Below are 25,152 nucleotides of genomic sequence, written 5' to 3' on the forward strand. Positions count from 1 at the left end.
TTTCTCCCTTGAAAAGAGGAGATAAATCTTGTATTTCGAATGAGGTCGAAAAACCCTTGTCTTTCAAAGGAGATCAAAAACCCTTTTTTTTCGAGGGAGAAAAGTTCCTACCAAAAGGAGGAAACATTATTATAAACCTACAAAAAACAATAAAGAAACAAGGATCAGGGCTTTTCAACGATTAAAATCGATGGAAGCCCCTTCAAAATTCAACAATGGAGGCTAGGGTTATGGAGAGAGAAAGGAGGGAGTACTATATAATATGAAGAACATGTTTGATTATTTCAAAATATTTTTATAAGGCAAAAGTTAACGAATGTCTTAGAGGCGTTGGATAACATAAATACTCCCTCCGTTTTTTAATACTTGCTCCATTTCTATTTTTTACACTATTCATTTATCTTACTTTAACTAATGTTTGTGATTTATACATAAGAAAAAATATAGTATTGTGAGTACTTGTTGGAATCATCTCAATGAATAGATTATTAAATTTCAATTGTTAGAATTTATACTTGCTGATAATTAAGATATCATTGATCAAAGATTAACATCGACATTCGTGCCCAAGAGAAATGGAGCAAATATTTAAAAACGGAGGGAGTACATAACTAAATTTAAAAATATAAATTAAAATAATTACTTTACTAAAGTATTTTAAATTCTTATTTAACTCCCTTTCTTTTTTAAGTACCCTATTAGCATTTTTACACTATTCACTTGACTCCCATTGTGATTTATAGTTAAGAATAAAAATACTACCTCCGTTACAGGTTATGTGCAACGATTAGACATTTTCTTTCTCCGCTTTATGTCAAATCGTTGCACATAATCTGTAACGGAGGTAATATGATCTTATATACACTTATTGAAATCGTTTCAATGAATAGATTATTTAGTTAACTGACACATACACTTTCATTACTACTAACAAGTTTAATTTAAGAAAACAAACACCAAACAAGTGATTGCTAAATAAGATCGAAACAACAAGAAGATGTAACATCAAATCATAAAGGAACATATTACTTTATCTCCGAACTATTTTAATTTTTTTTGGTTCGTTCACTCCCTTACTTTTTGTCAAAACCAGGTTACACTACTCTCTCACACTAAGAAAGACCCCGCAACATACCTATATATTTAGAGAGAGAAACACAAAGAGAGAGATAGTGTGTGTGTCTATCTGTGTCTGTAGCTTTTGGGAATCTTTCAATCCTTTGAGATCGTTCATCATTGAGATTGTGAAAAACCCAGAAAAAAAAAAAAGGAAAAAAAGAAGAAAAAAAAAAAAAGAGATAACCCCATTAAACTCTATTCTCTGTTTTTGTGCAAAAATCAAGAATCTGATTTATCTCTCTCTTTAGGCTATTGGGTATTTTAGTTTGAACCCATTTGAGCAGAGATTAAAGAAAAAGATTGGAACTTGAATGGAAGTTTCTAATTTATCATGAATCAAGGGATTTGATCAGCTTATTCATGCAATACCCTTTATTTAATTGGTTGATTTTGATCGTGAATCTGATCAGAAAATTTATCTAAGAATGAAGGGTGGCGGTGGTGGTGGCAGTGGCGGCGGCGATATAGGAATGGGGTTGCCGCAGCCGCCGTTGGATTGGAAGTTCTCTCAAGTATTTGGGGAGAGAACTGCTGGTGAAGAGATTCAAGAAGGTATATTAGATCTTTAATCTTATTTTAATCATTTAATGGTAAAACTCATAATTGGGTGTTTGTCATTTTTGTGATTTTGTAACTTTTATTTCATGTTTTATGTGATTTTAGCATTTTCACTGTGTTTGTAGTTGAATGTAGACTGTAAAGCTGTCTAGAAACATAAATGTTTGATGTTTGACATTGGATTAGTATTTTTTTTGTTATGTGTATCTTGGTCGCAAAGGGAATGGAATGATGTAGATGAGATTCGATTCCAGGTCTTCCGTATTATACCAACTAAGCTAGTTGTAATCCACTAGATTTAATTAGTGTATGTGAATCATTATTCTTTTAAAAGGGCCGTGATATGGATTTGGTGACAATTATGGTGCATTTGTTGTTTATGGATTTGGACTTTGGAGGTAAAATTTGTTACAAGTAGAGTTTTTAATTTTGGAAATTGATTGATTATGGCGGAGGATGCATACCGAGTTACTACTAACAATAATTTCCTCTATCTAGGCTTTGTGTAACGATGACTGCTTTTGCTGTACTGTGTACAGAATTGCTAATTCTGCATAAAATGTGAGGATCTAATGTCTCCCATGGGGCAAGAGTCTCGGTTCACAATTTCCCCTAAACTGCACTTATCTGCCTTTATCTGGGGCAAGATTTTAGCTTGGGTAACACTGGAAGATATGGAAAATGCTGATTTGAGGAGACTGATTTTTTTCTTCATTGGACCTTCACACATCATTGATCAACCCTGGTTGTTGTTTTGCCTATGAATTAAACATCAATTTTCTTGTGGATTAGTCGAAATACTTATTAGGAAAATGAATCATGGTGTGGACTGTGGAGGACTAGAGGTCGGCCAAAACTTTCTTTAAGCATAGATTTATGTATGATCAGCCCCCAAAGATGTCTAGTTATGCCATTGTTCTGCAGCCTGCTATTGCAGTAAGAAGGCTGTTTAGGTTTTTGTGCATTCAACTTGAAATATGTGTCTAATTTCCTAACTGACCTTGATTATCCAGGTGCTTATAGTTGCTAAGATGCTGTGACTAGTGTTAAGAATTAATGAGCATTTCAGTGCTTTTGGCCATTTGTTATGGAGTATACAGATAGAGTGAACCCTGAGATCCTGTTATCTCCAAATCAAGAAATGATTCATAAATGAAATGTTTATTTTTATAGAAGTATGAGTTATGTTCATTCTGACACTGAGTTCACTTCCTAAAATCAATCCATGATAAAAATTTATGTGGGAATATCAAACGCACATAGTCTGTCTTCTGGTATAACTGTAATAAGTCAAATACTAAAAGCTATTGCTATTCCAATATTTTCATAGGAAGTGGAAAATTCATGAGAATCATGACGTGCATCTATGTAGAAAAGAGTGGAGAGGAGCTCTACAAATTGCTCTGCTTAATGGTATCAACAATATCAGTTAGGGTGGGAGGGGAGTCTATCTGTTTTAAGAATAGGTTGTTGGCTTTGCTATTCAGACATTCAGTGGATGGTTCATTGATTTGTATTGTTCAGAAATTATAGAACTATATATATATTTCTCTCTGCTGCTGCACACCAAGCCATTCAAAAGACTCACTTATCCCATTTGAACAAAGAAGAAACATACAGGGAACTACCAATTTCAACTTTTGGCATTATCATAATTTCCTCGGTTCAAATTCAGAAACATTTCAATTTTTTAGGCATTAAAATCTATCTTCACTGCTGTTATTTTGAAGAGTATGTTGTTGAGGTCCTAGTATTCTTACATAACTAGAAGAATGAACAATGTGCATTGTCTGGTGACAAGTGATGGAAGAACAATTAGGACTCAAACTAAACCAAAAGGAGGGAAAATTAAGAAAGTTTTATTAAGATGTAAGGTCTTAGCATGCGAGGTAGGTTCTCTTTCAATACCTTAATGAAGGAAAAGAGGCCTAATCCTTCTTTTGAGCTATCCTTTAAAGATAAACTTTTTCTTATGTCATTTGACTTCTATTGCCCCCTTCACATAATATATTTCCCTGAAATTGATATATGGTTGCCTATTAGGTGGATAAATATCTCGGGTTTATCTACAAGAAGATCCATGAATCAAGAGATGGACATTTGTAAAGGGAAAAATGGAGTTTAAAATAATCTGGACGGTAATTATGTTTGGAGTCTATAGTTTCTTATGCACTGTTAAGCATTTAGTTATGCAGATTTTGGATGTTCCTTCTGCAGTTCTGCTGTCTATCTTATCCTATGCTTGTTACAATAAAGATATGTAACTTGCTACCTTCAGACTCTATGATGGCAATCATGTAAAATGGACATTACTGTTTACAGAACTGTTCTATCAGCACACTACAGGATTACTGATAGTGTAAAAGCATACATATGAATTGCATACTCAGCTGAGCTGTGAAATTTTCTGATGTATATATGATTGGTTGAGGTTTATAGATTCGACACCATTCACATAGTGTATCTTATGATTTTGTTGCCATAAGGTGACAAAATATGGCATCTAAATGAGAATGTGCTGATCTTGGTGGATGCTCGGTGGCAGCTTCTGAGCTGGTTGTTTTATATTGGTCATTACTCGTATATTTTTGGATAAATTTGCAAGAAATGAGATGCAATTGTGCAAAGCTGTTGTGGTGCAATTCGTGGCATAGGCTGGCTGCATCTCATTTAGATTTAAATTGAAACATAAGAATTGACCATATAGAGGCTTCCCATGCCTGATTGTGGTAGACTCAGGATACATCATCTTAAATTCTTAATGATATTGTGATATTGTCTGCTCAGTGGATCTAATTTACATGTAATTTTCTCCTTGCAGTTGATATTATATCAGCTATTGAATTTGACAAGACTGGGGACCATCTTGCTACTGGAGATCGTGGGGGTCGGGTTGTTTTGTTTGAGAGAACCGACAGAAAGGGTGTAAGTGCAGTCATGCTTGTTTGATTCACAAAGTAACTTTCTTTGTTTCTAGTATAATCACATGTTGAGGCCTATAACCTATATATAATGTGATCATATGATATGTAGCATGGTGGACCTAGAAGAGATCTTGAGAAGATGGAATGTTCACCTAGTAGGCATCCTGAGTTTCGCTATCAGACTGAGTTTCAGAGCCATGAACCAGAGGTATGTATCTTCATTGAATCAGCTGTCATAGTTGATGTTTGTTTCTATTCCTTGTTGTCTTAATTTTGCAGGAAAAGCCCACATATTTACTTTTTGGTTTCAGTTTGACTACCTAAAGAGTTTAGAGATTGAAGAGAAAATTAATAAGATCAGATGGTGTCAGATGGCTAATGGCGCACTATTTCTTCTTTCCACTAATGACAAAACCATCAAATTCTGGAAGGTATGGAAACACTTGCTTGCTAAATCTCTTTGCAGTTTATCATAGGATTTGTCTATTAACAGATTACTATCGAATTCAAAATTAGGCACTTTCTGTGGATGAAGATATTAGCTGTATTATCTTTCTTTTTTTCTTTTTTTTTTTTTTTTTTTTTTTTTTGTGTCTCGTGTCCATGTGAAGTGTACTTGATTTAAGAATCATTATGATGTTAGAATAGAAAAGTGTAGCAATCTGAGATTATTTGTGGTTACTGACTTACTGTGTGGCATGTAAAAATTTCGAGATATCTTCAGGAGAGTTACTATTTGATATAGAATGGGCCTGATCTACCTATTAAGTCAGTCAATACTTTAAAACTAGATTGGATGGTAACAAAGAAGACTAATTGGTTTCCAGTTGCTAATTACTGGTTGTACATGAAAACTGTGGTACTGAGGTGTTCTGACCTGCAATCAACTGTAATTGTTCTTGTAAAGGATGTATATCTCTAATAAAGAGTTATAATTTATGAGCATCTTGTCATCTAAAGTACTAAACTACTAATGCCTACTCATCTTGAACAACTTTGGTGTTGGGATGTAGTTTGATGATTTAATCTTGTGTATGGAATATTTATATGATGTGCATTATTTTTATATTCTTTTGGATACTGATTTTTCTTAGAATTAAAGCTGCATAATGGCACCGTGTGAATGTAACATATTGTCACACCAATCATGCACGTGACCAGAACATTGTATTCCTCTAATCTGTAGTTGTCTCTTTGAGACAGGTCCAAGAGAAGAAAATCAAGAAAGTGTGCAGTGTGAATGTGGATCCATCAAAGATTGAACGAAGTAGCTCTTCGACAGGTTCCAAAGGCATTCCAAATGGAGGATTTAATGTCAAACCAACCAATTGTTTGAGCACTGACTTTTCGTTCCCGTCTGGAGGCGTTGCATCACTACGCTTACCCACGGTAGTTGTATTTTAATGTATTAGGCAGATTTGATTCTTGTTTAAAATAAAGTGGTTGCTAATACAGGATTTGCACTAATCTTTTTGAAAATTAATCTATAATAGACTCTTGTAATATTTATAAGAAAAATGCATTAATTAAGGAGTCACTATGACTATATTAACCTGGCAAGCTATTCTTTATTTGGCTTACCAATTCTCAAGTTCATCTCCAGGTAACTAGTCAAGAAACAAGTCTTACGGCAAGTTGTAGAAGAGTATATGGTCATGCCCACGACTATCACATCAATTCTATTTCAAATAACAGGTTTGTGTTTTTTTTTTTTTTTTTTATTTTTTATTTTTATGAATGCCACTTTGAGGATTACAAGAGATAAATTTTGTTTACATATTCATAGTTATTAATGTTAATGTTCATTAATCATAATCACACCCAAAGGCCTGGACCCCTGTTACACCTCTGTTTGAACTTTGAAGCATTTCATCCTTCTTGATTAGGTTTATTAGGATTTTAAGCATTAAACTCTATTATTCGGTGCCTGTTGCCTCAAGTAATTTGGTTTATAAACTTTATGTTACTTTGTTTACTTCAAATTCAGGAACATCACTTTTTCTTCTTTCTTTTTTTAGTGATGGAGAGACCTTTATTTCGGCTGATGACCTCCGCATAAATCTCTGGAACTTGGAAATTAGCAGTCAAAGTTTCAATATTGTTGATGTTAAGCCTGCAAACATGGAGGATCTAACTGGTAGAAATCTCACCATTCTCAAGCGTTGTTGCATGCCTAATTGCATTTTCTTTCTCTTTTAACCTTCTCTACTTTATAATGAGCTATTCGAAGTTTTTTTTTTTTTTCCCAATGAGCTATTCTTTCTCCACTTTATAATAAAGATTACTTGGGATTGTAAGATGATTAGTGTACATGCTCCTTAATATGTATGAAGTATTTATTTATGAACTGAAGGCAATCAGTTTATGCAGTCTTTAAGTGTTCTCTTTCTATTAGTAAGTTCCCTCTGCTTTGTACAACCAGTTTATATTGGTAAGGGGTTAAGCTGTATTTATATTCTCTTTCCTAGACACTACATATAGTGGGATCCTCCCGGGATTGTTGATTTTGTTTTTGTTGCCTTTTTCCTGCTTTGCATTTACAGAGTACAAGTATATGAATTATTCTTCGTAATTTTATCTACGTTTTCTACAAAAGAACAATTAAGATTCTTGTACTCTAGCTTTTCAAGTCAATCATTTATTTTTTAATTTTTTATTTTTATATTTTTAAAGTAAGAAAAGTGAAATTAATATAGCGAGAGACATTGTGGCAACTAGGAAATCGTTTCCTGCACTTGACTGTGGGAAATATGAAAAAACATTTTATACTTGCTATTTTTTTTTTTTTTTAAATGTCCATCTAGGAACTTGCCTACCTCCACCCGTCCTATAGTTGAAACATTTCTGCAGATGAATAATTCTGATTAATAAAAGAAATGTTTTCTTACTTTGAAGATACGCATGACTTTTAATGCTATATTCTGGAACTGATATGCTTGAGCTTTTTCTTGCAGAGGTGATAACTTCAGCAGAATTTCACCCTACCCACTGCAATACGTTAGCCTATAGTAGCTCAAAGGGTTCTATCCGACTAATTGACCTACGGCAGTCTGCTTTATGCGATAGTCATAGCAAGCTGTGAGAGATATTTCAATTCTTCATAATCGTCACTATATAAATTAGCTGCTCTGAATTATCAAAATATAAAAATATCATCATAATCATCACTATATAAACTTTTTATCCAACACGTACAGGTTTGAGGTGCATGAGACTCCTGGTTCAAGATCCTTTTTCACTGAGATAATTGCCTCAATTTCAGATGTCAAATTTGCAAAAGATGGTAGATACATGCTCAGTCGTGACTATATGTCTCTGAAGGTCCATATTTTTCTACTTCTTCATTCCTTTAGGCTGACTAGTAATTTCCCTTAGCATTGCATGTTTCACAGCATCTTATTTCTTAAGAAAAAAAATTTGCCTGAGTTTTGTGGTTATTTGGGTATGCTCCTATGTTAGGAAAGTTGCGTAGGAGAATAAATTGATTAATTAATATCATACAACTAGAGTACCAACCATGTTATCAGGAAAAATCTGTGTGAATCTGGTGAGAATTTTTGTAAAGTACACAATTTATAAGCCAGTGTATGTGAGACCTATCTCCCAAATTAAACGTTATATGCTACTTTTGTGGAAATTTATAATATGCACAAAAATTAGAATTTTTTGAAGGATTGGTTGCTAACCGAATGAGGTACAAGGATGATAGTCTCTCCCAGTTGCCAGGGCTGGTATAGTGGTATATAAGCTAAATGCTGTATTTTTGAAGGCAAACAATCAGCCTACTTTACAGTGCTAAGTCCTTTGTCTTGATCTGAAAATCCTGACTTTGTCTTGATCTGAGAATCCTGACTTTGTCTATGCGACTCTTATAATATATGAAGTATCTATCATTTTATTTTTTTCATTTGCAGTCTTATATTTAGAGTAATTACTCTCTCCCAGGGTTGGATCCAAATTTTATCTTTGGATCCAAGTGGTAGGGGGTTTAGTAAAACTGGTTTGAAGATCTGAGTTGAATTTGTCTTATTTCCAGCCAACAATAATATAATAAGTCTAATGATATGTGAATTTGAACTATACTGTTAAAAAATAAAAATGTAAAAATGGTTTATCGTCTGAAGTTATCATTGTATGTTGGATCCGAAGATCGTGAAATCGTATTAAGATCCGACCACTACAAGTGTTTACCAATCCTACAAACATGAAGATCCTTCTTAAGATCCGGATCAGTGACTTGATTCTGGATTGTAGAATCATAAGATCTGGACCAGAATCCTAACAACCATGTGTGCATTACTTTTATATGTGATACCTGTTAAATTAGGATATCTTATGAAGCATGAATTAGCTAAAGTAGTATGAACAAGGTAGAATACTATTTTGGTCTCTTCTCAATTGAAGCTAGGATACCAAAAAAATTATAAAGCCATCAAATGCCTTTGAATGTTATTGAAGCTGCTATGAAAGAAGTGGCATTGATGAACTTTTTAGTGTATCTCCTTTGTCTGATTTGTGTTTGGTTTTGAGGGTAAGTAGTATATATTTTTGGTTCATTATGCTTTTTCTTGCTATTTTTTGGTTTTTGTTGACCCAGCCCGATTATGAAACCGCAAATAGGTAGAAATGGCAGAATATGGTGTCGAGTTTCTTTTATTACTTCTGTTTAAACTAAGTAGGGATTTTTCTTGGAATCACTTTGACTGATCTGTTGCACAATTGGTCCACCTTTTTTCCTTTTTTTTGTATTTTTATTATTAATATTATATGTTAGGAAGGATTCCTGTTTCCTGGTCCTCTTTAGAGACATTACTTTGTTTCAAGTATATTGAACTCTGTTTTTCCTAATAATAAAAGTAAAAAGATTAGTTTAATGATCAACCCTGAACAGATTTTATTAGCTTAAGACTTCTTTCATCTATCCTTTTTTTTCAGCTATGGGATATAAATATGGATTCTGGGCCTGTTGCAACTTTCCAGGTTCACGAACATTTGAGACCAAGGGTTAGTTCTTGTATCCGTCTTGTTCAATTTCGTGTTAGTCAAACATCTTAAACTTCCTATTTGTCTGCCTTTAATTAGTTTGCTAATCTTGCTGGGTTCAATTTGTTTTTGTTATCAGCTCTGTGATTTGTATGAAAATGATTCCATTTTTGACAAATTTGAGTGCTGTCTGAGTGGAGATGGATTGCGAGCCGCAACTGGTTCTTACAGGTGATCGATTTCATTGCATGGCGTACTGCCCTTCATTTTAATGCTTTATTGTATTGATGCCATTTTGATGCTAAAAATATTCTCCACTACCAGCAATTTGTTTCGTGTTTTTGGCTGCTCTTCGGGCAGCACAGAAGCCTCAACCTTGGAAGCCAGCAAAAACCCCATGAGGTAAAAGTCTGATTCCTAAAAATATTTTCGCAATGTTCTTTTTAGACACAATGAATAAACTTCTGCAATTTGCTTCAATTGCCAAGTCAATCACTTCTTTTATGTTGCTGTTCGAATTTTCCTCACTGGGTAAATCTTGTTATTTTCAGGAAGCAACTTCCAGCAAGTACAAACCATAGACCCTCAAGAACTGGCACCTTTACACGTGGTGCGAGGCAAGGTATGTATTGACATATATTGTTCCTAGAAACTCTAGATTGGGGATTAAATTTTGCTGAAATAACTTGTGAAAATCTGTTGGTTATATATATTTCCCAGTGGCTTGAAGTCTCATATAGTAGAGGACTAGAGGTGGTTGATACAACAACTTTGTTGGTCTCATTTAGCAGAGATGGTGAATACAACCATTGTCATAGGCAGTTCTGTACATATTTGACACTTTTTTAGTACTGTGTAGTTTAATTGTGTTATCATTAAGACACACACATCGAGAATAATTGTCACATGCTACTATCTAGTTACAGGAGCTATTTATGAAGCTTACTATATGTAGACCTTTATTTAAGCAAATAAGCAGAGTAGCAGACACCATGATCCTGTTAAACAGATTAAAGTTAAGGCTTCTTCATAAGTATCTTATTGTGCCTCTAAGGTGGGGCTGCAATTCTTCACACAACTCCATAGAATTCTGAACTGGGAACTATGTCTATGTGACTATGAAGCTCAAACTTAGCTTATACTCCCTCTACCCTGAGATAATAGTCACATGAACATCCAGTAAAAAAAAAAAAAATTGTATTAGTAATGTTAAAGGTTTAGAAGTTTATATAGCATCATAATCAGTTGAACCTAACGTTAGTGAGATCAAGCTCAGCCCATTCATTATACGAGCTGGATTACCACGCTTGATGCATCTAAGATCATGGTTGCCCCTAAAGAGAACTTTTGATAAGCTCACTTTTTATCAAGGTGATGTAGACAGTATAGACGCTAGATGGGTATGGTCAAAATTCCTTCCCTGGTTTGAATATCATTCATTGTCAGCTGTCAATAGATTGTGCGATGATATACCACGCCTTCTTTTCTTGTTCTTTTTGTAAAAATAAGCTGACAGTTCTGGGCTGCAGAGATTCAAATCAAGCCCTTTCAAATTATAATCGTTTAGCCTGTCCTGTGAAAGTGCTGTTTACTAATAATGTATGCTTTGATTCTCTTTGGTTAGGATCGGAGAGTCCTGGAAGCGATGCAAATGGAAATGCTTTTGATTTCAACATGAAGTTGCTTCATTTAGCGTGGCACCCCACCGAAAACTCAATTGCATGTGCTGCTGCTAACAGCCTGTATATGTATTATGCCTAGAGATATTCTTGGAGCGCAATGTGCTTCTGCAAAATAAAGTTGTTCATCTTGAACTAGAAGATTTTTTTATGGTGATCACGAACAATCCCGGAATGAAGAATTCTATAGATTGCAGTATGTTAGAAGCAGGATTGCCCGAAATGGTTTTCCTCTGCTGTTAGGTCAGATGAAAAAGAAAAAGTTACAAGTTACAAGAAAGTTTTTTTAACAGTAGATACGACAAGAATGTCTCTTTTGGCAGTGATGATGCTTGTGGACATGAGATCGAACTTCAACTGCAGATTTCGCTATTATGGAGCTCTTAAGGTTCATCAATACCATCCGCCCTTTGTATTATTGTTATTATTGAATTATTAGCGCGTTTTAGGATTTCTGCAAAATGTTTTTTTACTGTTATTATAGTCATTTTACCAGCTAACCAATTCTTTTGTTATGCCTTTTGTTCCTAAATTTGCTGTTGTATAATGATATTAAAAGTACTACGAGTAACGTTTTTCTTTTCTAAACTTGTAGAGTTTGTGATAATTATTACTCATATTGTACTTTCTCATTTAATTTCTTCTATACCTCTTTTGTTTTCTTTAGCTTTTTTTGATTTTCTTGTATTCGTATTAAAGTAAGCAAAGATTTTGGGTCAACATCCATGCGTAAGTAGGATGAACAAGAGAGATCCACCGGTTCAAGCATATGTTCTTGATTCTTGTGGCTAATAGAGTTTTACATCGATATATTTTTGTGGCTGTTGGAGCGAGCATTCTTTATGAAGATTAGTATATTCAACTACTTTGATGATGCATATGGTTAGACGTACTGTGTGAACTTTCCATACACTAAAATTTTGCAACGCGTGGGCAGCTTCTGCACAAGACAATCAAGTTCAATTTACAATTACGTTAAAGCGTGAAAATTAGGTGAATAAAACACATCTTTAAGGATGTTATTTTCATTTATAGTGTCACTGCTTGGAATCTATTCGCTTTGAACTGGTAAATCAATAAAAACATCTACTACTACAAATTTATTTAAGAGCATGTGTTTATTACCTGATTTTTCACTTATTTGAAGTCACTCGAACTTGATTAAACTTCCTGGTATTTTGTATGGAGTATTCAAAATTTACAAGGAATATATCCGGTAGGATTTGTCAAAAGTTGACACGATGCTATTTCAATACAAACCCGACCTAAAATAGGCAGGTTTGGGTCAAGAATTCTCGACCCGTTCACATAATTTGGTCGACACAAACCCTACAAGAAATTAACCGGGTTAGATTTGAGTTGAAAATTTCAATGCAAAACGACGAAACCAACACACATAACCCGATGATATAAATGGATTGAACGACGACCCGTCAACTCAAATTTCCAAATTAACCGACCCACATAACCTGATAATCCAAATTTCCCATTCTCCATCGAAAACAAATTAACCGACCCAATTTCCCCATCTCCTAATTTAAACAACTCACTTTCTCTCTCCTCCCCCATTTCTCCCATCTCTCTTTCTCTCTCCTCCTCAACAATGGCGCTCCTAGCTCGAGCCGCTGCAACACGCACAACCACAACCACCCTTAAAGCCCTCCCGCATTTCTCCTCCGCCTTCCACACCACCCACCCTTCTCTCTCCTCCGCCTCATCCACCACTCAACCCACCACCTACGCCAGAGCCCCACCTCCCGCTCTCCCCAAGGCGGCGGAGTATGTGATTTCCAAGGTTGATGACCTCATGAACTGGGCCCGTCGTGGGTCCATTTGGCCCATGACTTTTGGGCTTGCTTGTTGTGCTGTTGAGATGATGCATACTGGTGCTGCTCGTTACGATCTGGATCGCTTTGGGATTATCTTTCGGCCTAGTCCTCGTCAATCTGATTGTATGATTGTTGCTGGTACTCTTACTAATAAGATGGCTCCTGCTCTTCGCAAGTATGTCCCCTTCTTTTTCTTTTGGGTTTGATTTTGATCGTGTTTAGGGTTTTTTTGAATGATATGTTTGATTGTTTTTGGTGGGGTGGTTGGTTTTGTATTGGGATTTTAGGGTCTTAATTTTGTTTGGGGTTTGTGTAATGGGTGATTAGAGAATCTAGAGTCAGCGTTGTTTTTGAGGATATTTTTTCAATTGGGTATTTGGTAGTTTTATTTAATTTTTTGGGGATTATGAGAATTGGAATGAGATCATGACAATTTCTTTGTGCAACCAAGTTTGTTAATTTTGGAGAATTAAGGGAATTGAGGAGGAGAAGGGGGTATTCAATGATCAATTGTTTGATTGGGATGTATTATTGGACGGGTTTTTCATTATGTATGTTGTGAATGATTCTGAAATCGAGACGAGGACCATGTTTTTGGATATGAGCTGATTGTTCATGGAGTCGAGTGAAAAAAATTACCAACATTGTGGTGCTTTGATGAGTTGGGTGATATGATTTTGATGGACTAGTTTGTTTATGAGAAAGTGATTTAGATTTTTAGATTAGTGCATTGCAAGGGAGAATATGTTTATGTTGAAGTATTATAGTTGTTGCTTTATATGGGATTATATTGACATGTTGCCTTCACTGTTACTGTATATTCGAGCAAAAGATATTTTACTTGGATGCTTCCCTTTTATACATACCAATTTCTTTGTTTATTGTGGATTCCTTTGTTGTTTGGACTATGGTGATTGAAATTGCAATCAACATTATTATGGTGATTTAATTGAAGAAGTGAGAATTTTTGCATGGCTGTAAGGCTATAAAGCAGTTCAGAACATGGTTGCAATGATTTGTGGTCCTATGGAGGGAGGATAATTTTATATTGTATATAGCCTGTAGGTAGCGGAACAAGTTATGCTCAACTGAGCTATTTTGACAGATGCTCTGGAACGAACTAGTTGTGTTGCGTGTATGAAAACTTGTTAGGACTTGGGGAGATATTTGGGATAGGTTCCTTGCATGCTGTGTACTTCTTTTAAGCAAGGTTGGTACTTACTTTTTTTATTTTAATCATTTCGTATATCTACTGAATAGTCTTTTGGCAAAATAAGGGATGGAGCTTATGTGATGCGTTGCGTTTCTTTATCTGCCAAACATTTTTGAAAAATCTGTTTGTAGCTTTTAAGATGAGATGGTAGTTTTTCTCGTTGAATAATTAACCAGGCAGACATGATTCAGACCCTTATTTTCTAGTCTGTGATGGGAAGCTTTACATTGAAGAATGTAGCTTTTTCTGTATCTTTCCTTTCTCTTATTGCAATAGGCCTTGTTAGGTCATTCCTCTAGCTGTGTTTTGAAGTTTCTGAACATAGTTTCTTTTGCCAGATATCTCAAGCTGTGTGGTGTTGGGATCTTTGATTTTTCTATTATTTTATTATAGGATGAACTCTTCATATTTGTTATAGCAAGTGGTTGGGATGATTTAAGTTTGGGGTTGTCATTATAGGTATCTTTGATGGTGAATTGATGAGGTTGGTGCTTCTCCTGGTGTTGACATGTTGGAATTGGGAGAACCCTTTTGTTACATGAAAACTTACTAAACCTTCTACATGCAATATTCACAATTATTATATCTGTTGGCTTGTTATTCATTTGTTGAATTTCTGTTGTGGGTTGGATAAACTAGCTCCTGCAAGGCTGCAATTGTGAATATATGCTGAAATTGATGATGTTTTCTTCCTATTGAAAAAGGCTGATAAAGAGAGCTGTCTTAACCGAGTCTATTATTTTTCCTCCAAATATACGTACAAGGCCAGGCCAGAATTTTGGTGCATATTGATTGTTTGTCCTATGCAGTGTATAAATAAGCTCAAGGTACAATGCCGCAATGAGGTGATGAGGGTCCTGCTGCATGCCTTGGGTGCGCTTCAGTGTGCCTTTTGAAGTGAGAACACAATATTAAACCTTGCTTATGTGTGCCTCTTTGAATGCGCCTCTTTTAGAGCAAAAATAAGCATCCCACCCTAATCGTCTAGGTGTGCCTTTTTATACACTAGTCCCTTGCCATATTCATATCCCCTTCATAACTTGTATATTTTCCATCCAGGGCTTGATTTTGTATCACACTCCTTGTGCTTTCCTATAGTCCCATTTTCATTTTTGCCCACTCTATATGTGGTTGTGTGCATGTGTGAATGTGTTTTCTAAACTGGATTTGTTTTGGGAACTGCATGATACAAAGCAGCAAGGCATCTATGTTGTAATTGATGCTAGTTGAGTGTCATTGTTGCTGAGCCAGAATGATTTCTCTCTTCTGGGAGGGGGCTTTATGGTGAAACTTATAAGTTAGCCTTAATTATGATTGAGGAAGTGTTTAGTGTTTCATAACTTCCATTGGCTTGTAGTAATGGTAGTGTGTAGTTTTCTTGAAAGAACTCAGTAGGTTTGTGTAGTATGAGCTGGATTTGAGGGTTGATGATGATAGGTTACTTGCCGAAACACTCAAGTAATTCTGAACTAGTTGGCGATAACGCTGAATAAGGTTAATCAAGGAAGTGAGGCAGGTCAGAAGCTGGATTAAGAGATTGTAACTTCCTTTCTAAAAATTTCCTTAAAGTAGACTAGTTGGGTAAGGTGATATTAAGCAGGATTCAGAGATCAGTAAGCTCCCCAAGTGCACAGCTTGTTATTTGTCCTAACATGCCTTCCGCTTAACTACAAACAACGCTGCAAAATCTTGTGGATTTTTTTTTCTGTCCTACTTTCGTGAGTTTCATCTAGTAAAGGGCATTCTTTTGTTGTCCTATGCCACGTTCTTTCACCCTTCAGTAGTTTAGTGTTATTGACATAATCTTTAGTTTTCTGAATGCTCTTTCTTTGAGATTGAAGTTTGCTTTAGGGTCTTTGGGTGCATTTTTGGGATAGTAGTTGCTGAAAGCTTAATATGCTTTGGTGTTCTAAATTAATTGTCAATGATTGTGATGGAGATTGGTAGTTCTAACCCTGCATATTTGTAATGGAAGCCATATTTTCTATGAAATTTATGTGGAGGAATTCTATGTATAGATGCCATATATTTAAGGAAATATAGTCTAATTATTGAGATCCACCATTGCCATAATTCTAGTTTTGGCTATTGGCACAGTATCTGTTCTCTTTCCCTGTTCTTTCCTTTGTTCTGTGCTTCCATCCTGTTACTCCTTTGGCTTTTGGAGAAGAGTTGAGTTAAATTGTGGATGACTAGAATTTTCTATATTGAATTGGCTACTGAGTACTGACTAGAGGCTAGAGTTCCCCTCGTGCAAGTTCTGACAACTTGTGTTCTTGAAGAATGTCCTAACATCTGTGTATTCATATAATTTCAGGGTTTATGACCAGATGCCTGAGCCAAGGTGGGTTATATCTATGGGAAGCTGTGCAAATGGAGGTGGATACTACCACTATTCATATGCTGTTGTCCGAGGTTGTGACCGGATTGTTCCAGTGGATATCTATGTCCCTGGCTGTCCACCAACAGCTGAGGCCTTGCTTTATGGACTTTTGCAGCTACAAAAGAAGATTAGCAGGCGCAAGGATTTCCTTCATTGGTGGACCAAGTGAGCTCATTCTGCTTCTATTCCTTCGACGTGGCTACAATATGGCAAGAAAATAATATGTGTATTATGATGGATTGTAATATGGTCAAGGGTCATTTCATGATATCTGAAGGATGTCCCTTGAAATTTCTCTGAACTGTGAATCCTGGTTGTGGTTTATTATTGTAACTGATGAGAGGATTACTCGCTTTTATAGTTCCTTCAGGTTTAACAGATTTTCAAGTAAAATTTGAATTGTTTTTTGGTTTTATGGCTAAGTAAAGCTATCTTTTGGTTTTGTACCTTGGGAACGATGAAGAAAAACCTCGGCATTCGATCTCTTCATTCTCTAATAAAGGGTTTGTAGCTTTGTATTGTAGTATGTATATTGTTTACATAATTTTTTTTTGGTAGCTTTTGTTTTGTTGGATAGAATTTTAAGATTTGTTGCATGGTAGCTATTTTTGTAAGGAGAAAGTCACCCAGTTAACTATTGGCATATTAACTTTAGTGCGAAGTTCTAATCACATACGAAGTATAATGATAATGGTTTTCGTAATACTAATGGTATATGTACTTTGTAAAAGGTTGTTGGATGAGTCCTTCTCTAAAAGAGAGGAAGATGGGTTATACTGTATACTTGAACAATATTTGAAGAAGACATGGTAAAATTTAGATTTAAAATGTAAAGAAAACTAGTTTAAAGTAATGAAAGTAATTTTACACCCTTTTTTCTTATTGTACATTTGAATTTTTTTTTTGAGGAATTGAATTTTTTTTTATTTTTATTATAAATGTTGGACAAATTAACCATTGAATAATCGTATTCATAATTTTATTCATTGAAAATGTAATTAGCACAACATTTAAAAGACGACTTTTGCTTAATAGAAAGTTTTTGTTTTAAATGTAAGAAAACGCTATACGTACTAGATAATCTAGATTTTACGAGTATAAAACAAGTTGATTACACATCGACCAACTCTATATAACAACAATCAACAAACAGGTCAAGAGATTTTTTAATATCCATATTATTGACTCAATTGCTAACCCAACTTAACATAACATACGTAGTATTACTACGGTCCACGGAGTACTCCTTAACATATTGGTTAACTTTTAACTTTATAGCTCAAAAAATAGACCCGTTAATCATAGAAGAGAGATTTTTCAACATTACTATCGATTTGATCACAAATCCGACCTAACATACGCCGTAACATGTTTGCCAACTCGCAACTCTTCGGCCCGAAAAGATCTTTCTAATCTCCGGAATTATTAGGACTATATGACTATATCAGCGACTCAGCGTAGATATAAATATATAATTACGAAGCACAAAGATATTATTAGGACTATATCACCTTTGTACCATAAAAGCGACAATCCGCAGTTTCTCTCAAAATCACAAATAACCTATCTGCTTCAAATTAGGGTTTCTCTCTCTCCTTACTTCAACCCTTTCTCTCACTTTCTCTCTCCTCCAAAACCTTCGAGCTTCTACATCAATGGCGGACGATGCTCAATACGACTCTCACAAGAGAAAGTACGATGAAGATACCTCTCCACCGCGTCAACGTCGTCCTACTGGTTTCTCCGATGGTCCTCCTCCCGCTGCCGCACCTTACGGTAACGTTCCGCCGCCATTGGAGGATTTTCAGCTTGCTAAACAGAAGATTCAAGAACTTGCTTCTCTCGCTTTCAATGCTGAGGCTAAGCGTTCGAAGTTTGATAATGGTGGTTATGGTTCCAACGCTAGTGTTTTGTCAGGTATTCATGCTCTCCTTCTTTGTTCCGTTTCAAAGATTGATCGTTGATGTGATTATTGTTGTTTGAATCTGTTTGGTTTGTTGGATGATTGTAATTTAGGGTTTGGGGATTTGATTTTATGGAACGTGAATAAGAAAGGCTAAATTTATGTTTTTGTTATAATTGTTATTACTGATGTGTTTTTGCCACAATCAATTATTCGGAATTATGCTTATTTGTTTTAATTTCTTGTGTTTCTGCATAGATTGTTGATATGCCGTTTGTGTAAACTAGGATTGCATAAGGCTTTGTTAAATTAATTTATTGGAAAATAATATATGCCTCGTTTTGTAAAAACATTCCAATGTTCAAAATTTTGTTGTTTTTTAGGCACTAGAAATATTTTATGCTGCTTGCCACAATGGCAGGTGAAGAATTTACAAGGATAACAGATAATTATAGGAGTGAACCTTTACTTTTGTTCTGCTGACTTTAAATTTTGAGAAATTCTTTTGGAATTTCAACAACCTTATTTTTTTCCTGGTCTTGCAAGAAGAAATTGTTTGGTGTGTTCATTAGAATTGTGGATTTCAGACATTAAAGTCGAGCATGATTCTGTACTAACCTTGGGTTGTGGCCCTGGGGGAGTCTATGTGTATGCTATAATACCCATAGTAGCTAGTCAGCTTTGTCTTCTCCCATCTATTGTACATGATATTTTGGAGAACCAGATTAGTAGGGATAGCCTATCAGGAAATATTTGAGGACATATAGAATATGTGTGGCTCAATCTTGTTGCCACTTGCCAGTGTTATCTAACTGTGGATAGATTAATGTTTAAATGTTTCCTCTTTTTGATATGAACTTGTGAATGGTTTTGATCTCTTTGTGCAATGAAATTCAAGTTTGGGTATGTGTCTTTTGTCTGATCATATAAAGCTTTTATATGGTTGAATTAGTTTGTTGACAACTGTTCTGTATCTTGTAGATCAGAAGCCTTTATCGTCAAATATTCAGGTTGGTGGTGCTGCTCACGGCTACTCTGGTAGCTCTGATTGCAAAAAGATTGAAATACCTAATGGACGAGTTGGTGTTATCATTGGCAAAGCGGGTGATACCATCAAGAACCTCCAAATTCAATCCGGAGCAAGGATTCAGGTGACTAGAGATTCAGAACATGACCCAAATTTGCCACACAGGACTGTTGACCTGATGGGAAATCCAGATCAAATTGCAAAAGCTGAGCAGCTAATTTACGAGGTTCTTGCTGAGGTATGTCTTTTGATTACTAGATTAGTATTTTATTACTGTTATGGGGTAACTCTTTACAATTTGATAGTCAACTCTAATGTAATGACTCTTGCATAGTTGTCCTTTTTGGTCATGTGTTGTCAGTAGTACTGCTTTTCTGATTTTGTTTTCTAAATTAATAGTAATTTCTTATTGAAAGATCTACAATGATGTTTAATCAGGCTGATGCTGGAGGTCCTGGATCTGTTTCAAGGAGAATGCCAGGATCATCAGGGTCTGAACCATATGTTTTGAAGGTCCCAAATAACAAGGTAGGACTATGTCTATTAAGAAATTTTAGAGAATTTTTCTTGGTTGACAATAGTTCTAAGTATTTTAATTTTTCAGGTTGGGTTGGTTATTGGTAAAGGAGGTGAGACCATAAAAAATATCCAAACCAGGTCTGGAGCAAGAGTGCAGGTTTGTAGCAGGCACCAATTTGTCAATTTTCTGTTATGTGCTACTTTTAATCTCTTTTCTTGTATCTGTCTTCGATGTTTAATTTGTTCATACTCTTGCAGGTTATTCCATTGCATCTGCCTCCTGGTGATGCACCTATGGAAAGAACTGTGCAGATTGATGGTACAAGTGAGCAAATTGAGATTGCAAAACAAATGGTCAATGAGGTCATTGAGGTATGTGTGTTTATGCTTTCTTTTGTGGTGAAGTATCTTCCTTTAAATCATATGACCTTTGGGGAGGACTTTAATCATTTGAGTACCACGATTTAAATGCTTATGCTGGTATTTTTCATTTCTATAGGCTGGTCTAGACTCTAGAGATTGAGTTCATGTTCAACTTTTGTTTCTTGTAACTGCTTGCAAATTTCTGCTGTTATGCTTTATTGATAATTTGACTGTTTTGCAGTATTGTAGATATTTACTTTGGCTTCTATAATGTGATAATGCTAGGATAGTAGATTTCCTAACAATATATATATATATATATATATATATATATATATATATATATATATATATATATATATATATATATATACTTCCTCCGTTCTATTAATATTGCAACAATGGACTTTTTGCACTATTCATCACTCTTGTTTGACCATATAATATGAGTTATACGTCAAGCAAAATATAGTCAAGTGGGATATTGTTGGATTCGTCTTATAAAATACTTTCACAATGTCAATATTTTATAATTTTTACTCTTACACAATAATAGATATTTAGCATATAAAATGTGTTTTGGGATGCGTAATTTCCTCCTTGTTGCAATATATATATATATATTTTGGTGACCTTTATAATATCTCTATGGAGAGCATAGATGATTAATGCTCATCTTATATACTCAGTTGCTTATTCAGCATCCATCTTCATCTGCTTACTTCTATTAACAGGGAAAACCCATTGTCTCTTTAATGGAATGTTGGATCTTTTTGCCTTTTCTATATATAAATAATTAATCTCTTTGCTGTGCATTCTAGCCTTTGTGTTTTTGATGGACAAGTTTGGTGTTGTATAAGTATCAATTGGGTTGTCAAGTAATTGAAGTTCTTGTCATGGAGTGAGTGCTTACACCTTTTTGTGGTTTTGGTGGATGGTTGGTGTGGTTTGAAAGGATTATAGGAGGGGAAGTAATTGATCGAAAATTCAATTTTTCTCAAAGTAGATATGACTGATCATTTTTAGTTATGCTCCAAGGTTTTGTACTATATTTTATATAGAATGTTGTGAGACAGATTGATGTCAAGAATATTTTTGCCATTTACCACCACAAGATAACTGGAAGGCTGCGTGATAAAACACATTCCGAGGAAGTTATCTCTCGTGTTTGTAAGTCGTGTTTTAGCTCCATATTGATATATTGGACATCTGGTACATGAGATGAGCTATGAAGTACTGGTTTCACATTGTCACCCACAAGTTCATTTGATAGATTATCCAATATTGGTCCTGTATGCTTGGGATAAACTATTACATTGGTTATGCTGTGGTAAATCATCTTGATATAGATTAAGCATGTGCTAGCCTTTGAAGTGGTTGTTAGTTCTGTTTTACTTGACTGACTTTTACTAGAAGGTGTTGCTGGGTAGGATTATTTTGTGACACCAACATGGATTTTGCTGTGTTGGTGTTCTTGCCGCCTAACTCTGGTATGGTATTTCTTATGCATGACAATAATGTCATTTATATTTTAGTTGCTAGTTTTTTTTTTTTTTTTTTTAGGCAATCTCCTAGAGTTTTGCATGGTATTCAGCCCAGATGAATATTGTTGTCTTTGAAGTTGACTGGCTTTTCTGTACATTGTGTTTAGTGTTATTGGTTACTTAAATCACGAGCTTTAATCTGTACATATTTAATCCCCATTGTTCGTCACTGCTTTAAGATTGTGCAGCTCCCACTCCTTTCTTTGGGTACTCCCAACTATAAGTGTATGAGCGGTATAACAATTGATGCTTCTTCTGCTCAGCTGTCAAATAAGAAGGAAAAAAAACAATTTTTAATCGAAGATTCTGCTGTTTACTTTTCATGGAGTTTTTTTTTTGGTGTGGGGGTTGGGGGGGGGGGGGGGGGCTCTTGGTATATTTCATTTACTTCCTCTGCTTTTTAAGATGAAATTTCTTGAAAATTTCACTATTCACTAAATTTGCAATCTCATTTTCTGATGATTTTTTCACGAGGCAAAATATAGGTCACGTGAGGTCTTGTGTGATTCGTCTTAATCTATACTCTCCAAAAGTCAAATTTTAACTTATTGATAATTAAAGATATCATGAGTATGCAGGCAACATTATTGCTTTGGTCGTATCCGTGAGGAAAAACATAGTAATGTGGGGTGTATTAGATTGATTTTATTATATATTTGATTTTTCAAATATCAAATCTTATACTCCATAATTTTTAAGTTATCGATACTTTTATGTTGTTAACTATTGAAGATATGGATTGCAAAGTGTGAGAAATCAAAGGTTTCATCTAAATAAAAATGGAGGTTTTGTTGAAGCTGAATAGCTTGTGAGCATGCAAGCAACGTTATTGTTGATTTGTGAATCTGCTGACAGCCAGTATTTGAAATTATATCCAATGTCGTCTTTACGCAAGTATTTCTTATGAGTCTCATTGCCTTTCTTTGGCTGTGAGTTGTTTAAACCATGAGTTCAATCCTCATATTACTCTCTCTAAATCTGCTAAATATTATTGTTACTGCTATAATATTTTTCTGCCTTTTGCATAACCTTTAAACTGTTGGCTCATTCCTTACATAATTTGATAATTTATATTTTAGTACTTTATTTAGGTTAGTTCATATGTTAGCACTTCTACAGTTTGTATATTGCTTGTACCCTTGCACTTTGAATAGGGAGTGGTTGGGCACCCGCTGGAGTAAGTCAATACTTCTACAAACCAGTACGGTATGTAGGCGTCTAAACCCCCTCTTATTCATGAATTCTGACTCCTTGAGTAGCTACATGCTATATAGCTTGCAATCTATTGGATTTTAAAAGTCTACATTGTTTTATTTTGTTTCTGGCTAAATAACTGTTGTGCTTAAACCATATTGCTCTGATATATTCTGCCTTGCAATTATTAATATTCTTGACATTGCTTTACATGGCTTATATATGTTTACATTGGGGGACTATTGTCTATATATGTGTATCCATTTTTTGGTACATGCTAGTAGTAGCTGCTAGATGTTATCTAGGTTCATATGAGAACATAAATTCTTTGCAGAATCGCCTTAGAAATCCAGCAATGACTGGAGGATATTCTCAGCAAGGCTACCAAGCACGGCCTCCTACAAACTGGGCTCCTCAACCCCCTCAAATGCAGCAACCTGCCGGTTATGGTTACATGCAGCAGCCTGGAGCTTATCCTGGTGCATCATCTCAATACAATCAACAACCTTACCCTGGCTATCCTCCACAAAACTGGGATCAGTCAAGTGCTTCTCAAACTCAGCAGCCTCAAGGAACTGGATATGATTATTATGGGCAGCAGCAACCCCAAACTCAGCAGCAGCAACCACCTAATGGGTCCCAAACTGGTAGCACTGGTTACAACTACAGTCAGCCACCAACTTCTGGTGGGTATAGCCAACAAGGATACTCTCAAGAAGGATATGCGACTGGATACCAAGGTTATGGCCAACCGACTGCTAATCCTCAATCTGGGTATGATCAGCGCCAGGGTTATGGCTCTACTCCTGGCTATGGAAATGCGGCTAACCCTCCAACTCAAGATGGTCACCCTCCTGCCTATGGTACCCAAGGTGAGACTGCTCAAACACCGTCGTCTGGGCAACCACAACAGGGATACATTGGGAGCCAGCCTAGTCCTAACCCTGCATACCCAACTCAGCCTGGTTATGGTGCTCCACCAACCTCACAACCCGGTTATGGGACTCCATCTGTACCCCAGACAGGTGCATACCCTGGCTATGGGCCACCACAGGGCCAGAAAACACCACCAAACCCATCAGTGTACGGTCAGCCTCAGCAATCACCATCTCAGGTAGGGGGGTATGCTCCACCTGCTGCTGGTCAGCCTGGATATCCGCCCTCACAACCATCAGCTGTACCAGGTGCTGCTGCTACTTATGGAGCTGGAACTGCTCAGCCCGGTGCTTATCCCCAAGCCTATGGCGCACCACCTGTAACCCCACCAAGCTATGGACAGCAGCCGTATTATGGTGGTGCTTATTCCCAGCCTGCTGCCTATCCAGCTGATGATAATGGGGTGGCTGCTGCTGCACCTGCTCCTGCTTCTGCTTCCCAGCCTGCTGCTCAGCCTAATGGAGCTGCCAAAGCATCACCTCAGAGCTAGTGTTTGTATGAGAGGTGTTGATAAGTAGTTACAGTTTGTGCCTGTAGTAGGTTAGAATTTAAATACATTTGCTGTTTTGTAAAATTTTGGATGGTTATGTTAGTTTCTTCTATATGGTAATCTTATAACTTGTTTGGAATTCCTTCATCATTTATCTATTCAAGTCTCCAGTGTTAAATTGAGTATTTTGAGTATTTTGGTACAGATGCCTCTGCTATTGCAATGAAATGGGATGTCATTACAATGTACCTAATCATGTGTTTGGGGAAATGTCATCACAATGTACCTGATCATGTTGATCAGGGCAACATAATCACTAAGTACTGATGCCTCTGTTGTTTGAATCACTAATTTTGTGACATATTATCATGTTTATTTATTTAGGAAAAATGGAAAAGAAAAATCCAACCTTTGAACGGTCTGACATTAAAAATCTTTTAACCGGTTAAAAAGGTTAAATTATTATTATTATTATTATTATTATTATT

At 35.7% G+C, this 25,152-nt stretch overlaps 3 protein-coding genes across 4 annotated transcripts; all 3 read left to right on the forward strand.

The window, feature by feature from the left end:
- Window positions 1–1,049: 1,049 nt before the first annotated feature.
- LOC145642074 (serine/threonine protein phosphatase 2A 55 kDa regulatory subunit B beta isoform-like) lies at window positions 1,050–11,900 on the forward strand. 2 transcript variants are annotated; one of them, XM_081693158.1, is made up of 14 exons: window positions 1,050–1,671; window positions 4,499–4,602; window positions 4,711–4,809; window positions 4,913–5,032; window positions 5,805–5,993; window positions 6,205–6,296; window positions 6,620–6,738; window positions 7,556–7,679; window positions 7,799–7,922; window positions 9,537–9,605; window positions 9,724–9,815; window positions 9,909–9,986; window positions 10,136–10,206; window positions 11,209–11,900. In XM_081693158.1, exons 1-14 carry the CDS (start codon window positions 1,545–1,547, stop codon window positions 11,343–11,345), a joined length of 1,545 nt encoding a protein of 514 aa, XP_081549284.1. In that variant the 5' UTR covers window positions 1,050–1,544; the 3' UTR covers window positions 11,346–11,900. The 2 variants fall into 2 exon arrangements, with proteins under 2 accessions (XP_081549284.1, XP_081549285.1); XM_081693159.1 differs by having other exon boundaries at window positions 1,053–1,671; window positions 5,805–5,990.
- Window positions 11,901–12,779: 879 nt separating this feature from the next.
- Window positions 12,780–17,214, forward strand: LOC145642075 (uncharacterized). Its single transcript, XM_081693160.1, has 2 exons — window positions 12,780–13,267; window positions 16,623–17,214. Exons 1-2 carry the CDS (start codon window positions 12,867–12,869, stop codon window positions 16,855–16,857), a joined length of 636 nt encoding a protein of 211 aa, XP_081549286.1. The 5' UTR covers window positions 12,780–12,866; the 3' UTR covers window positions 16,858–17,214.
- A 988-nt stretch (window positions 17,215–18,202) lies between these two features.
- Window positions 18,203–24,820, forward strand: LOC145642076 (uncharacterized). Its single transcript, XM_081693162.1, has 6 exons — window positions 18,203–18,605; window positions 19,573–19,856; window positions 20,057–20,146; window positions 20,223–20,294; window positions 20,396–20,509; window positions 23,573–24,820. The coding sequence occupies exons 1-6, from the start codon at window positions 18,344–18,346 to the stop codon at window positions 24,662–24,664; spliced, it is 1,914 nt and encodes a 637-aa protein (XP_081549288.1). The 5' UTR covers window positions 18,203–18,343; the 3' UTR covers window positions 24,665–24,820.
- The last annotated feature ends 332 nt before the right edge of the window (window positions 24,821–25,152 follow it).

The sequence above is a fragment of the Chenopodium album genome, chromosome 8, assembly GCF_948465745.1.
Source record: "Chenopodium album chromosome 8, dcCheAlbu1.1, whole genome shotgun sequence".
In the NCBI taxonomy this organism is placed as follows: Eukaryota; Viridiplantae; Streptophyta; class Magnoliopsida; order Caryophyllales; family Amaranthaceae; genus Chenopodium; species Chenopodium album.